Genomic DNA, 15552 nt, shown 5'->3' on the forward strand with positions numbered 1-15552 from the left:
AAGTTTTTAAAATCCAACCAAAGGCAAGTAAAAAAGCTATGAGAAGGGAAAAGATGAAATATGAGGGCAAACTAGCCCATAATATGAAGCAGGATACTGAAAGTATTTCCAGTTATATCAAGAATAAAAGGGAGGTGAGAGTTGATATTGGACCACTGGAAAATGATGCTGGTGAAGTAACAATGGGGGAGAAAGAATTGGCAGATGAACTTAGTAAGTACTTTGCTTCAGTCTTGATTGTGCAAGACACTAGCAGTGTGCCAGAGGTCTGCAAATGTCAAGGAGCAGGAGTGAGTGCATTTGCTATTACAAAGGAAAAAAAGTGCTAGGCAAACTGAAGGTCTTAAGGTGGATAAGTCTACACCTTACATTCCTAAGTCCTGAAAGAGGTTGCTGAAGAAATAATGGATGCATTAGTCATGATCTTTCAAGAATCACTTAAATCTGGCATGATACTAGAAGTCTGGAAAATTGCAAATGTCACTCCACTCTTTATGAAAGAAGAAAGACAAAAAAGAGGAAATTATAGGACAGTTAGCTTAACCTCAGTGGTTGGGAAAGTGTTGGAATTCATTATTAAGGATGAGGTTTCGGGGTACATGGAGACCAAAGATAAAATAAGTCAAAGTCAGCATGGTTTCTGTGAAGGGAAATCTTGCCTGACAAAGCTGTGGGAATTCTTCGAGCAAGTGACAAGCAAGGTGGACAAAGGAGAGGTAGTGGATGTCATTTACTTAGATTTTCAGAAGGCATTTGATAAGGTGTCACACATGAGGTAACAAGGCAAAATCCTATAGTGTTACAGGGATTATACTGCATGGATAGAGGAATGGCTGACAGGCAGGAGGCAGTGAGTGAGAATAAAGGGGACCTTTTCTTGTTGGCTGCCAGTGACTAGTGGCGTTCTTCTGGGGTCAGTATTGGGACCGCTACTTTTCACATTATTTGTCAGTGATTTAGATAACGGAATTAATAGCTTTGCGGCAAAGTTGGCGGATGATACAAAGAAAGTTGGAGGGGTAGGTAGTGCTGAGGAAGCAATGCGATTGCAGCAGGACTTAGACAAATTGGAAGAATGGGCAAAAAATGGGCAGGTGGAATACAGTGTTGGGAATGTATGATAATGCATTTTGGTAAAAGGAACAAAAATGCAGACTATTATCTAAATGGGGAGAAAATTCAAATATCAGAGTTGCAAAGGGACTTAGGAGTCCTCATGCAAGACTCCCAGAGGTTGAGTCTGTGGTAAAGAAGGCATATACAATGTTGGCATTCATTTCAAGGGGAATAGAACATACAAGCAAGGAGATAATGCTGAAACTTTATAAGACGCTACTCTGACCGCACTTGGAGTATTGACAACAGTTTTGGGCCCCTTATCTCAGAAAGGATGTTTTGTCATTGAAGGGGGTCCAGAAGAGGTAAACAAGGATGATTCCAAGAATGAAGGGGTTAACATATGAGGAGTGTTTGGCAGCTTTGGGCCCTGTACTCACTGGAATTTGGAAGAATGCAGGGAGATCTCATTGAAACCTACTGAATGTTGAAAGGACTAGATAGGGTGGATGTGGAGAGGATGTTTCCTCAGGTGGGGATTTAGAACTAGACCGCACAGCCTTAAAATTGAGGGGCGACCTTTTAGAACAGTAAGGAGTTAGCCAAAGAGTGGTGAATCTGTGGAATGTTCTGCTACAAACAGCTGTTGAGGCCAAGTGGGTGGGTTTATTTAAGGTGGAAGTTGATAGATTCCTGATTAGTTAGGGTATCAAGGGATACGGTGAAAGGGCAGGTGTATGGGTTTAATGGGTGGAGCTGACTCGATGGGCTGAATGGCTTACTTCTGCTCCTGTGTGTTATGGTCTTCTGGTCTCATTACCGAACACCAGTTCCTGTACCGCCCTTCCTCTCGTTGGACCATCCTCATTTTCATTTAAGAAGCCCTCCTGGATACTCTTAACAAATTTTGCCCCATTGTAAACCCATTGCACTGAGAAGGTCCCCGTTTCTATTAGGGACGTTGAATTCCCCTATGACAATGGCAGCAACCCCATTATATTTACACCTGTCCTTAATCTGATTAAATATCTGTCAATGTCCCGGTGGCAATTAGGAGGTCTGTAGTACAATCCCATCATTGTGATTGCACCCTTCCTATTCCTGAGTTCCACCCGAAAGGAGTCAGTGTCTGAACCCTGCATTATGTTTCCCCTGAGTGCAGCTCTGATTATGTCCCTGATCAGTAGTGCTACTCCCCACCCTCTTTTACCTCCTTCTCTATCTTTTCTAAAACTGGTACATTAATCACCCATTCCTGCCCTTCTCTCAACCAAGTTTCAGTAATGGATTCAACAGTGTAGTTCCACGTACTGATCCATGCTCTAACTTCATCACCCTTACCCATCCAGAATACTCCGAGTATTAAAATACACACATTTCAAACTATCGGACCCATTATACCTGTTATTTCAATCTTGCCTTTCAATACTTCCCCTGACATCCATTCTCTCCCTTGCTAGCATGGTGCTCAGGTTCCCAGTCCCCTGCAAAGCTAGTTTAAACTCTCTCTTGTAGCGTTAACAAACTTCCCGGCCAGGATATTGGTTCCCCTCCAGCTCAGGTGCAACCCGTTCCTCTTGTACAGGTCACTCCTTCCACAGAAAAGTTCCAGTGATCCAAGAACTTGAACCCTGTCCCCAGTACCATCTCCTCAACCACTCGTTCATCTGTGTTATCACCTCAGTCCTGCCTGCACCAGCCTGTAGCCCTGGGACTAATCCAGGGATTACACCCTTGGAGGCCCTTCTCTTCAGCCTCTTTCCAAACTCTCTGTGTAGGACCTCTTCCCCTTTTCTGTCTACATCATTGGTGCCAATATGCACCATGACCTCTGGGTGTCCCCCCTCCCCTGTAAGAATGTCCTGCAGCCACTCTGATACATCATGGACCCTAGCATCCAAAAAGGCTTCACACCATCTTGGTGTCTCTTTTACAGCTACAGAATCTCCTTTCTGTCCCCCTGACTGTTGAGTCCTCCATCACTACCACATTGCCTGACTTTACCCTTCCCTGTCCATCCTCAGCGTCGGCTGCAGTGCCACCAGCTTGGCTTCTGCCGCTGTGCCCCAATGGATCATCCCCCAGCAGTATCCAAAGGAGTATACTTGTTACTGAGGGAAAAGACCACAGGGAACCCTACACTGACTTCCTAATCCCCATACCTCTCCTGTTGGTCACCCATCTACTATCCGAAGCCTGTACTCTGGGTGTGAACACCTCTTCAAAGGTCTCATCTATAATATCTTTAGCCTCTTGAATGATCCTGAGTACATTAAATTCTTTGACCCAGTCAGTCAGGCATTGAAGTTGAGTGCACTTCCCGCATCAGGGAACCATCAGTTATCCTGAATTCCCACATTTGACTGGAGGAGCATTACTCTGTACTGAAAAAAACTTCTACTTCGTATCTGTGAATCCACCTGTCATTGCCAAAGCGTTCCACTCTATCACTGGCACACTCTGATAATGGCTACTCTGCCTGATCTACTTTCCTGTTATTTGGTGCTGAGTTTAGGCCTTTGACACCAACACTCACCATGCCTGAGCAGTGGAAAAAGACTGATTGTTGGGGTAATCATTGGAGAGGGCAATCTACTTCCAAGGAACAGCTTAACCTAAGATAACCTAAGAAGGATATGGTTGTGTTTCTGACTATTTTATCATTTCCCACACTGGCCTAAACAATTCTTGACTGGGAAAGAGCTGGGATGGTTGAAATGTGGAATTTAAATAGATTGTACAGTTAAGGACACAAAGCATTAAGAGTTCAGAATTATATATTTTTAATCAAAAACAGGTAAAACAATGTATAATGGAGATGCATTTTTCATCCCAAGGAGTAATTGAAGTTTTGTTGTATTATGCAATCTTCTTGCTAATTCTCTTGTAAACCACACCACCACATGTAGAAGTCTACCAGAAAGGAGAAAAAAAAAGCTATTATGCTCAATTTCCAGCTAACATTTGGAATTTATTTTCTAACTCAAAAATTACTTACCTCAACAAGACTTCCATCGGAGATGGCTGAAGTGTGGTGGTAGTTTGGAAAGTCGCAAATAAGTGTATTTCCTTCCATTTTGACTGTTGCCTGGTGTATTTAAAAAAAATCAGAAGAGTAGATTCAAGACAGCTGAATATTTAGCGCCTGAATAATCTCTGCACTGATTTGATGCGAAAGCCTCCATACACATTCTCAAGCAGGGAACACAACATTGCTCCATTTGCACAACATTGCCCCATTAGAGACTTGGAGGCAGATTTATGACTAAACAATGCATGAGAAATAATATTACGTGAAGAGAGATCTATCATGTACAGCCCAGTATCCATTTGCTCGATACTGGGCTGTACATGATAGATCTCTCTTCACGTAATATTATTTCTCATGCATTGTTTAGTCATAAATCTGCCCCCAAGTCCCTAATAAACACTAAAGTAATGTCAATGTTATCTAGTAAAATATTTTCCAGGATTACCTTGAATTTTTTGCCATCCATGGTTTCCATCTCTGATTCCTGGCCAATGACAAACGTGTTCTTCATGGTCTTTCCTCCAGGATAGATCTGGCTCCAGGTAAAATTATTTCCATTTTGGGTAACCTCTGTAATGACTTTAGCGTTCCTTCCCTTCTCGATGATGTCAGCCGGATAATCTGGAAAATAATCAAATTTGTGTTAATATCCGCATTCGTTATCATCTCAAGCTGAATTGTTCAAACTTTTAGAAATGAATTCAGAAGCTTGAACAATGTCTGATGAAGCTTACTATAACCTGCTGTGAAATAGTGCACACGAGGCAATATGGCTCACATACTGTATATACCTGAGAATGGTGTCTAATTGGTAAAGGATAAATCTGTAAATTCCTCCCTTTTACTATTTCTGCTAAACTCTGTGGAAATTTTCAGATGTGAATATAGATTTTGTTCAAGTTCTCAAGCAATTTTGCTGACTAGAAGAAATTTGACAGGGAAAAAACTTCCCTTTAAAACAGTCTTTCATTTATTATGAGACACAAAAAAGGCAGGAACAAATATGAAGTTTCAAGACTGTGCAACAATAGAATTAGCCCCACCTGAGAGCTCCATTGAGAGTGCAGTAGCATTAGTGAGGAATTGACATAGCAGCTTCTTTAAAAATACAATCTTTCTCAAAGTTCCAACTGCATATGTTTTGTTGCACTCCCCTCTGCATCTGGTGTGATTTAAGTTGTCAGCTGTTTAAAGGCCTGTTACAGTAATGATTCCAGGTTGTATAAGGTGACAAAAGCAGTTGGATCGCATTTTTACATGCATTACTGATTTCAGCTGCTTTTCCTCTGCCATCCAATTTCTGAATGGACATTGAAGCCATGAATTACCTCAGTACCTTTTTTCTCCTTTTGCACTATTTATTTAATTTAACTTTTTAAAATGTATGTATCTTTTTTACTGTAATAGTTTCTTTATTATTATGCATTGCAACGTACTGCTGCCACAAAAACAAACAAATTTCACACTATATACCAGTGATATTAGACCTAATTCTGATTCTGACAAAACAGGACTGAATAAACCTTAAACATCCTTTACAGTTCAGCTCAATAAACATAACAGGACCAACATTTTCACAACTAGAGCATGTGAAACCACTGACCCAGTTGTCGTATAAATTGATATAACTTACTCAGAACCTTCATAAACTCATCATAGTTTTCTTGACTTGCAACTTCGTATTTGCCGGTGAAAGCCATAATGGAGCAGCTGTAATCTGGCACAGTCTAGTGATGAAGAAACCAGTGAATATAGTGACCAGACCTCCTAAATATATATACAGATTCAGCAGTCACGCCTTAGTGATTTATTAACCAGATTTTTATTTTTCTATGTATAATATTATGAGGCAATGACATAATTTTATGCTGCCTAATGTCATTGACAACGAAGTCATTGACCTTAAACTTGACTGTTCTGAAGATGTATTGGCTTAACTTTGCAAGAAAGTCATAAATATACAGCAGGTCAATGGACAGAGACCCAGCATTTAAATTGTGACTTCCTACCAGAACTACAGGAGCAAACAATACAAGATATGTTTATTTTTTCTCTCAAATCACAAATCAATGCTGTTCTGACAATCATACCTCTGCTGACTCTTTAAGCAGAAAAGCGTACCCATTTCAATTCTTTTTCCCATTGCCCTCCAAATTAAAAAAAGAATGGGCAGGATTTTGGAGTCTCAGCTCCAGTGGTAAGCAGGAGTAGGGAAACTTCACTGATGGTAAAGTCCTCTCTGAGTTCAATAAATTTGGTACTGATCTTCAATTAGCCTTAGAGATTGTTGGTTAACATGGCGCAGTCTTGGGCTGTCCTTTTCCATTGAAATTTCTGGGTTGGAGATCTATTGCCCGTGATACACTTCCACTGTCTTGTGCTGGACAATCAGTCGACTATGGAGAGCATAGCACAACGTGCAAAAGATTTTGATGTCCTTCATCATTGTCCACACAAGTATGCTTTCTAAGTCAGATTTCTCCTGGAAAATCTCCATTGGACAATGGGTGAAGATGAGCATTTTGATTTGTTCTTTTCCCTTCCACAGACTTTCCTAACTGAGATTATCTTGCGTATTACTTGATTTGTCTAATATGGCTAAACTTTTTTGGTGAAAAAGGACTTTTAAAAGTTCCTATTTATTTCACTCTGTGAACAAATGCTTTCTTTTGCTTTCAGATGTACTCTTGGACTGCACAATTGTAAATGTGCCATGTTTGGAAAATAAATGTAACGCTGGGCACAAGGTTTCCAAAGGCTTCCACCACTCCAGTTTTCTTCACCCATGTCAGAGTCTGTTGCAGACTAATTGATGGGAATTGAGTTCAAGAGCTGAGAGGTAATACTGCAGCTCAGCAAATCTCTGGTTAGATCACACTTGGAGTATTGTGTTCAGTTCTGTTTGCCTCATTATAGGAAAGATGTGGAAGCTTTAAAGAGGGTACAGAGGAGATTTACCAGGGATACTGCCTGGATTAGAAAATGCATCTTATGAGGATAGTTTTAGTGAACTGGAGCTTTTTTGCTTTGGAGCAAAGGAGGATGAGAGGATGTCGGGAGTAGTTTTACTTTTACGCAGATTGTTAGCTGTGTGGAACGTGTTGCCATGTGGTAGAGGCAGATATGTTAGATGGGTGCGTGGATGAAAGAAAAATGGAGAGCTGTGGGGGAGAGAGGGGTTAGATTGATCTTAGAGAAGGTTGAAAGATCGAAACACCAGGGACTGAAGTTCTTGTACTGCCTGTACTGTTTTATGTTTGTCCAATGCTTTTGTCATTTATAGTAAGTGTAGGAGTTAAAAGACTACTACTGTCTTTGAATCAATGGTTATATCAAGTGCCCTACTCATTTTTATCTTGACATTGTAAGGTTGTAAAATACTTTAGTGGGCCATAGCTTACAAAACAAACTGAAGATTACGATCAATAACCGATGCACTACAAGGGTTCATCAGCTAATAAAATTGCAATGACGTACTTAAAGTATCTCATCTCAGAAGATGGGAAATAAATGTCACAGCAAATGTTATTCAAATGTAAATTTGAACAGAGACAACGGCAATTCCTGCTGTCTGTATCTGGTGGTTTGTTGATGATCAGCTGGCACCTCCTCAGCCATCAAAAGCTGCTGATAAAGTCAGCTGAGTATACCAAAATGGCGTAAGACAAATTGGCAGAGATTTCAAAATTTAACTGAGGTGGAAAGAATGACTCTAAAGCTGGTACTCAAAACACTGGATTGAATAGTTTGCTACCTTAACCATAGATACATTTTACAGGCACAATATCTGTGTCATGATATTCTATCATTTGTAGGAGTATTTTTTAAAATTGTGGTCACTGAGATGTTCTATCATACAATGCAAAAACCTTATAAAACAATGAATAAGATCCAAGGATATAGAAAACTAATTTTGTACAGAGCAACACACAGAGAACACTACATTATTTCCAGAGAAACACACAGAGAACACTACATTACATACAGAAAAACACACACAGAACACTGTATTATGTACAGAGAAACACAATACCTCATGATGTACAGAGAAACACACACAGAATGCTACATTATTTACAGAGAAACACACACAGAACACTACATTATGCACAGAGCAACACACACAGAACACGGCATTATATAACCATATAACCATATAACAATTACAGCACGGAAACAGGGCATCTCGGCCCTTCTAATCCGTGCAGAACTCTTACTCTCACCTAGTCCCACCGACCTGCACTCAGCCCATAACCCTCCATTCCTTTCCTGTCCGTATATCTATCCAATTTAACTTTAAATGACAACATCGAACCTGCCTCAACCACTTCTGCTGGAAGCTCGTTCCACACAGCTACCACTCTCTGAGTAAAGAAGTTCTCCCTCATGTTACCCCTAAACCTTTGCCCTTTAATTCTCAACTCATGTCCTCTTGTTTGAATCTCCCCCACTCTCGATGGAAAAAGCCTATAATAGTCTGCCCATATATTTCTTCTGCCAAAATGCATAACCATACACTTTCCAACATTGTGTTTCACTTGCCACTTCTCTGCTCATTCTCCCAATCTATCCAAGTCTCTCTGCAGGCTCTCTGTTTCCTCAGCACAACCGGCCCCTCCACCTATCTTTGTATCATCAGCAAACTTTGCCACAAAGCCATCTATTCCATAATCCAAATCATTGATGTACAACATAAAAAGAAACGGCCCCAACACGGACCCCTGCGGAACACCACTTGTAACCAGCAGCCAACCAGAATGGGATCCCTTTATTCGCACTCTCTGTTTATGTACCGAGAAACACACACAGAAAACTACATTATCTATGGAGAAACACACACAGAACACTGCATGATGTACAGAGAAACACACACAGCACACAATATTATGTACAGAGAAACACACACAGAACACTGCATTATGTGCAGAGAAACACACACAGAACACTGCATTATGTGCAGAGAAACACACACAAAAGACAGGAGGATCTCAGCAGGTCAGGCAGCATCTACCAAAAGAGTAAAAGATCGGCACATCATCACCAGTCTTGAAGAAGGGTCTCGGCCCGAAACGTCGACTGTTACTCATTTCCCTGGATGCTGCTTGACCTGGTGAGTTCCTCTGGTGTTCTGTGAGCGGATCTCCAGCAAGTTCAGACTTTCGCTTGCTTGTACACTATGTACATGGTCTCTTTGGCCTCGTTGTTCCTTTCTGTTAGTTTTGGACAAAGTACCCATTTATAAAAGGTGGCTGTGATATATTTGGTGTAATGAGAGCAATCAGGTTGCTATGTATGACACACAGTGTTACTGAATTCTCGATTTCTCTCCTGCCCTGCTATGTAGTGTGGTCGGTCTGCATTTACCAATATTTTATGAACACCTCATATTTCTTCCATTTATTATAGCCTGTAGCGGAAGTATAAATTTCAAATGGGCTGTGCACTCACGCTCAGTACCTGTTATATCCATACTATTTGAAAATATTACATAGATTCTGAGCAATTTTTCCACTGCTATCTTTTCTGTTAGATTGTTCTATTATTTAGATTGATAGTCATAGTCATAGTCATACTTTATTGATCCCAGGGGAAATTGGTTTTCATTACAGTTGCACCAGAAATAATAAATAGTAATAAAACCATAAATAGTTAAATAGTCATATGTAAATTATGCCAGGAAATAAGTCCAGGACCAGCCTATTGGCTCAGGGTGTCTGACCATCCAAGGGAGGAGTTGTAAGGTTTGATGGCCACAGGCAGGAATGACTTCCTATGACGCTCTGTGCTGCATCTCGGTGGAATGAGTCTCTGGCTGAATGTACTCCTGTGCCCACCCAGTACATTATGTAGTGGATTGGAGACATTGTCCAAGATGGCATGCAACTTGGACAGCATCCTCTTTTCAGACACCACCGTCAGAGAGTCCAGTTCCATCCCCACAACATCACTGGCCTTACGAATGAGTTTGTTGATTCTGTTGGTGGCTGCTACCCTCAGCCTGCTGCCCCAGCACACAACAGCAAACATGATAGCACTAGCCACCACAGACTCATAGAACATGCTCAGCATCGTCCGGCAGATGTTAAAGGACCTCAGTCTCCTCAGGAAATAGAGACGGCTCTGACCCTTCTTGTAGACAGCCTCAGTGTTCTTTGACCAGTCCAGTTTATTGTCAATTCATATCCCCAGGTATTTGTAATCCTCCACCATGTCCACACTGACCCCCTGGATGGAAACAGGGGTCACCGGTACCTTAGCTCTCCTCAGGTCTACCACCAGCTCCTTAGTCTTTTTCACATTAAGCTGCAGATAATTCTGCTCACACCATGTGACGAAGTTTCCTACCATAGCCCTGCATGAATTGCATATGAATTGCATTGCTTTTAATTGTAGCTCCATGTAGACTTCGAGCAGCCCCATGAAGCAATGTTTCTTGTGGAAGTGCAGAGGAATAAGTGGCCTTGTAAAGTTCCCCTGAAGGACAGTCTGCTGATATCTTGTGGTTCCAGGTGCACTTGGACTTTCTTTGTGGTTTCCATTGCGTCTGTTGTTGTTTTGTTGCCGTTCAGCCAAGTGTTCACTCTTCTATTGGCTCCCATTCACTAAACTAGGAAGCTTGCATCAAATTCGGGCAATAAAGGCTGTGGAGTAGAAATGCACAGTAACTGGGACCCTGACAGTTTGAAAGTGTGATATGATGGGACATTAACTGATACACATCAGAAAGGTCCTGAGTTTGAGATATCCTGAACCCCTTACATAATGGGGCATCAACGGGCATGGCCTCAGTGGTAGTTGAGAGTGTCATGTCTGCATGACTATTCTCTCGATCTTTTGCAGGGTTTACATACCAAGGAACAGCTTTCTCAACTATTCTCTTCTCCCTGTTCAAATGGACTTCTGAAGGCAACCTCTGAGTTCCAGACTTGGACTAAGTGAACTTCAGGTCCAACTCATCAGATTTTTTGGGGGAAGGTGAAAAAAAAAACACTTGCAGAGAGACTGTAAAGTGAAAAGTCGGCTGCCAGTACTTCTGGCAGTTCGTTAACTATTGAAACTTTTAATTCAACGTGTGTGACGTTTTGTCAGGATGCAGTGGAGAGGAGGGGAATCCTGCCATCGCGTAGGGAGAAAACTATCAACATAGTTCTGGAAATGTATGGGTTGGGGAAGACTCATCACTCCTCTCTCCCTCTCCAACCTTACCCTCTCTGAACACACTGCTCTCCACTCTCTCCACACCAATCCCAACCTCACCATCAAACCCACAAGGGGGTGCTGTTGTAGTGTGATGCACCAACTTCTACCTTGGCTGAGGCCAGGTGACAACTCTCCAACACCTCCTCTTACCTACTCTTCGGGGACCCCACTCCACACCATCACTGACCACATCCACTCTGAAGAACACCCAACCACTGCCACCAAATTCATAGTCCTCTTGCTTCTACCTCCTACCCAAGATCCTCAGACTGGACTGTCTGGGTAGACCTATTGTCCATGCCTGCTCCTGAACAACTGAACTCATGTGTTCATATCTCAATTCCATGCTATCCCCTTGGCTCAGTTCCTTCCCACCTACATCCCTCTATCTCCTCAGCAACGTTCAATTCCCTGGCCCTGACCTCCTCATCTTCACTATGGGTGCTCAGTCCCTAGACAGTTCTATTCCCCATCGAGAAGGCTTCAAAGCTCTCCGCTTCTTTCTTGACAAAAGAACCATCTAATCCCCCTCCATCACCACTCTCCTCCGTCCGTCAGAACTGACCCTCATCCTTTCCTTCGGTTCCTCCCACTTTCCCCAAACTCGAAGGGTGGCCATGGGCACTCACTATACCTGCCCCTTTGTTTGGCCATGTAGAACTCTCCATGTTGAAGCTTTTCTCAGCAGTACTCCCCAACTCTTCCTCTGCTACATTGATGACTGCTTTAGTGCTGCTTCCATACACTCATGCTGATCTCATCAATTTTTATCAACTTTGCCTTCAACTTCCACTCTGCCCTTAAATTCACTTGGTCCATCTTTGTCAATTCCCTTCCCTTTCTCAATCTCTCTGCCCCCATCTCTGGAGACAAACTGTTGACCGACATCTTTTATAAACCTACCGATTCCCATGGTTGGCTCACCTGTACCTCTTCCCTCCCTATCTCCTGTAAAAATGCTATTCCCTTTTCTCAGTTTCTTTGCCTCCACTGCATCTGTTCCCAGGACGTGGCTTTCTGTTCCAGGACATCAGAGATGTCTTCCTTCCTTAAAGAATGGTGTTTCCCCCCCTCTACTACTGATGCTGCCCTCATCCACATCTCCTCCATTCTCATCCATTCGTGCTCACTCTACCTTCCCGCCACTCCAATAGAGACCCTCTTGTTCTTACCTATCGCCCCATCAGCCTTCGAATCAAACATATGATCCTCCGCTACTTCCGTCACCTCCAAAGGGATCCTACCACTAAACATATCTTTACCTGCACAGAGGATTGCTGCCTCTGTGATCCCCTTGACCATTTGTCCCTCCCCACTAATCTCCCTCCAGGCACTTATCCCTGCAAGTAGCCAAGTGCTTCACCAGCTCATTTACCGCCTCCCTCACCTCCATTCAGGGCCCCAAGCAGTCCTACCAGGCAATTCACCTGCGAATCGTCTGGGTGGTCTGTTGTGTCTGGTGCTCCTGATGCAGCCTCTTTTACATTGGTGAGACCCGTCATAAATTTGGGGATCACTTTGTCGAGCACCTCCGCACCATCCACCACAAGTGGAACTTCCTAGTGGCCAAATATTTTAATTCCATTTCCTGGTCTGATGAGTCAATCCGTGGCCTACTCTTGTGTCACGATGAGGCCACCCTCAGAGTGGAGGAGCAAAGGCTTATATTCCGTCTGGGTACCCGTCAACCTGATGGTATGAACACCGATTTCTTCATCCGGTAAATCAATTTACCTCTCCGCTATTGCCCACTGACCTCTTACCATAGAAACCATAGAAACTACAGCACAGAAACAGGCCCTTTGGCCCTTCTTGGCTGTGCTGAACCATTTTCTGCCTAGTCCCACTGACCTGCACACGGACCATATTCCTCCATACACCTCCCATCCATGTATCTGTCCAATTTATTCTTAAATGCTAAAAAAGAACCCGCATTTACCACCTCGTCTGGCAGCTCATTCCATACTCCCACCACTCTCTGTGTGAAGAAGCCCCCCCTAATGTTCCCTTTAGACTTTTCCCCCCTCACCCTTAACCCATGTCCTCTGGTTTTTTTCTCCCCTTGCCTCAGTGGAAAAAGCCTGCTTGCATTCATTCTATCTATACCCATCATAATTTTATATACCTCTATCAAATCTCCCCTCATTCTTCTACGCTCCAGGGAATAAAGCCCTAACCTATTCAACCTTTCTTTGTAACTGAGTTTCTCAAGTCCCGGCAACATCCTTGTAAACCTTCTCTGCACTCTTTCAACCTTATTTATATCCTTCCTGTAATTTGGTGACCAAAACTGAACACAATACTCCAGATTCAGCCTCACCAATGCCTTATACAACCTCATCATAACATTCCAGCTCTTATACTCAATACTTCAATTAATAAAGGCCAATGTACCAAAAGCTCTCTTTACGACCCTATCTACCTGTGACGACACTTTTAGGGAATTTTGTATCTGTATTCCCAGATCCCTCTGTTCCACTGCACTCCTCAGTGCCTTACCATTAACCCTGTATGTTCTACATTGGTTTGTCCTTCCAATGTGCAATACCTCACACTTGTCAATATTAAACTCCATCTGCCATTTTTCAGCCCATTTTTCCAGCTGGTCCAAGTCCCTCTGCAGGCTCTGAAAACCTTCCTCACTGTCTACTACACCTCCAATCTTTGTATCATCAGCAAACTTGCTGATCCAATTTACCACATTATCATCCAGATCATTGATATAGATGACAAATAACAATGGACCCAGCACTGATCCCTGTAGCACACCACTAGTCACAGGCCTCCACTCAGAGAAGCAATTCTCTACCACCACTCTCTGGCTTCTTCCATCGAGCCAATGTCTAATCCAATTTACCACCTCTCCATGTATACCTAGCGACTGAATTTCCTAACTAACCTCCCATGCGGGACCTTATCAAAGGCCTTACTGAAGTCCATGTAGACAATATCCACTGCCTTCCCTTCATCCACTTTCCTGGTAACCTCCTCGAAAAACTCCAACAGATTGGTCAAACATGACTTACCACGCACAAAGCCATGTTGACTCTCCCTAATAAGCCCCTGTCTATCCAAATGCTTGTAGATTCTGTCTCTTAGTACTCCCTCCAATAATTTACCTACTACTGACGTTAAACTCACCAGCCTATAATTTCCTGGATTACTTTTCGATCCTTTTTTAAACAACGGAACAACATGAGCCACTCTCCAATCCTCCGGCACTTCACCCGTAGACAGCGACATTTTAAATATTCTTGCCAGGGCCCCCGCAGTTTCAACACTAGTCTCCTTCAAGGTCCGAGGGAACACTCTGTCAGGTCCCGGGGATTTATCCACTTTAATTTTCCTCAAGATAGCAACCACCTCCTCCTTTTCAATCTGTACAATTTCCATGGTCTCACTACTTGATTCCCTCAATTCCATAGATTTCATGCCAGCTTCCTTAGTAAATACAGATGCAAAAAACCTATTTAAGATCTCCCCCATTTCCTTTGGTTCCACACAAAGCTGACCACTCTGATCTTCAAGAGGATCAATTTTATCCCTTACAATCCTTTTGCTCTTAATATACTTGTAAAAGCCCTTTGGATTATCCTTCACTTTGACTGCCAAGGCAACCTCATGTCTTCTTTTTGCCCTCCTGATTTCTTTCTTAAGTATTTTCTTGCACTTCTTATACTCCTCAAGCACCTGATTTACCCCTTGTTTCCTATATATTTCATACAACTCCCTCTTCTTCTTTATCAGAGTTGCAATATCCCTTGAGAACCAAGGTTCCTTATTCCTATTCAATTTGCCCTTAATCCTGACAGGAACATACAAACTCTGCCCTCTCAAAATTTCCCCTTTGAAGGCTTCCCACCTACCAATCACATCTTTGCCAGAGAACAACCTGTCCCAATCCACGCTTTTTAGATCCTTTCTCATTTCTTCAAATTTGGCCTTCTTCCAGTTCAGAACCTTAACCCTAGGACCAGATCTATCCTTGTCCATGATCAAATTGAAACTAATGGTGTTATGATTACTGGAACCAAAGTGCTCCCCCACACAGACTTCTGTCACTTGCCCTAATTCGTTTCCTAACAGGAGATCCAATATTGCATCCCTTCTAGTTGGTCCCTCTATATACTGATTTAGTAAACTTTCCTGAACACATTTTACAAACTTTAAACCATCTAGACCCCTAACAGTATGGGAGTCCCAATCAGTGTACGGAAAATTAAAATCCCCTACCACCACAACTTTATGTTTCCTGCAGTTGCCTG

At 42.5% G+C, this 15552-nt stretch overlaps 1 protein-coding gene across 1 annotated transcript; it reads right to left on the reverse strand.

The window, feature by feature from the left end:
• Window positions 1-3828: 3828 nt before the first annotated feature.
• Window positions 3829-5823, reverse strand: LOC134348940 (gastrotropin-like). Its single transcript, XM_063052751.1, has 4 exons — window positions 5721-5823; window positions 4533-4708; window positions 4055-4144; window positions 3829-3969 (listed from the first exon to the last, which is right to left on the reverse strand). Exons 1-4 carry the CDS (start codon window positions 5785-5787, stop codon window positions 3916-3918), a joined length of 387 nt encoding a protein of 128 aa, XP_062908821.1. The 5' UTR covers window positions 5788-5823; the 3' UTR covers window positions 3829-3915.
• Window positions 5824-15552: the final 9729 nt, after the last annotated feature.

The sequence above is a fragment of the Mobula hypostoma genome, chromosome 7, assembly GCF_963921235.1.
Source record: "Mobula hypostoma chromosome 7, sMobHyp1.1, whole genome shotgun sequence".
NCBI classification, from domain to species: Eukaryota; Metazoa; Chordata; class Chondrichthyes; order Myliobatiformes; family Myliobatidae; genus Mobula; species Mobula hypostoma.

Excerpts from the sequence above, each read along its gene's own strand:
- LOC134348940 (XM_063052751.1), bottom strand. The coding sequence starts at position 5,787 with ATGGCTTTCACCGGCAAATACGAAGTTGCAAGTCAAGAAAACTATGAT. Across the intron at positions 4,709-5,720 it reads TGAGTTTATGAAGGTTCTGA|ATTATCCGGCTGACATCATC; the intron begins GTAAGTTATATC and ends ATTATTTTCCAG. Across the intron at positions 4,145-4,532 it reads TGGATGGCAAAAAATTCAAG|GCAACAGTCAAAATGGAAGG; the intron begins GTAATCCTGGAA and ends TAAATACACCAG.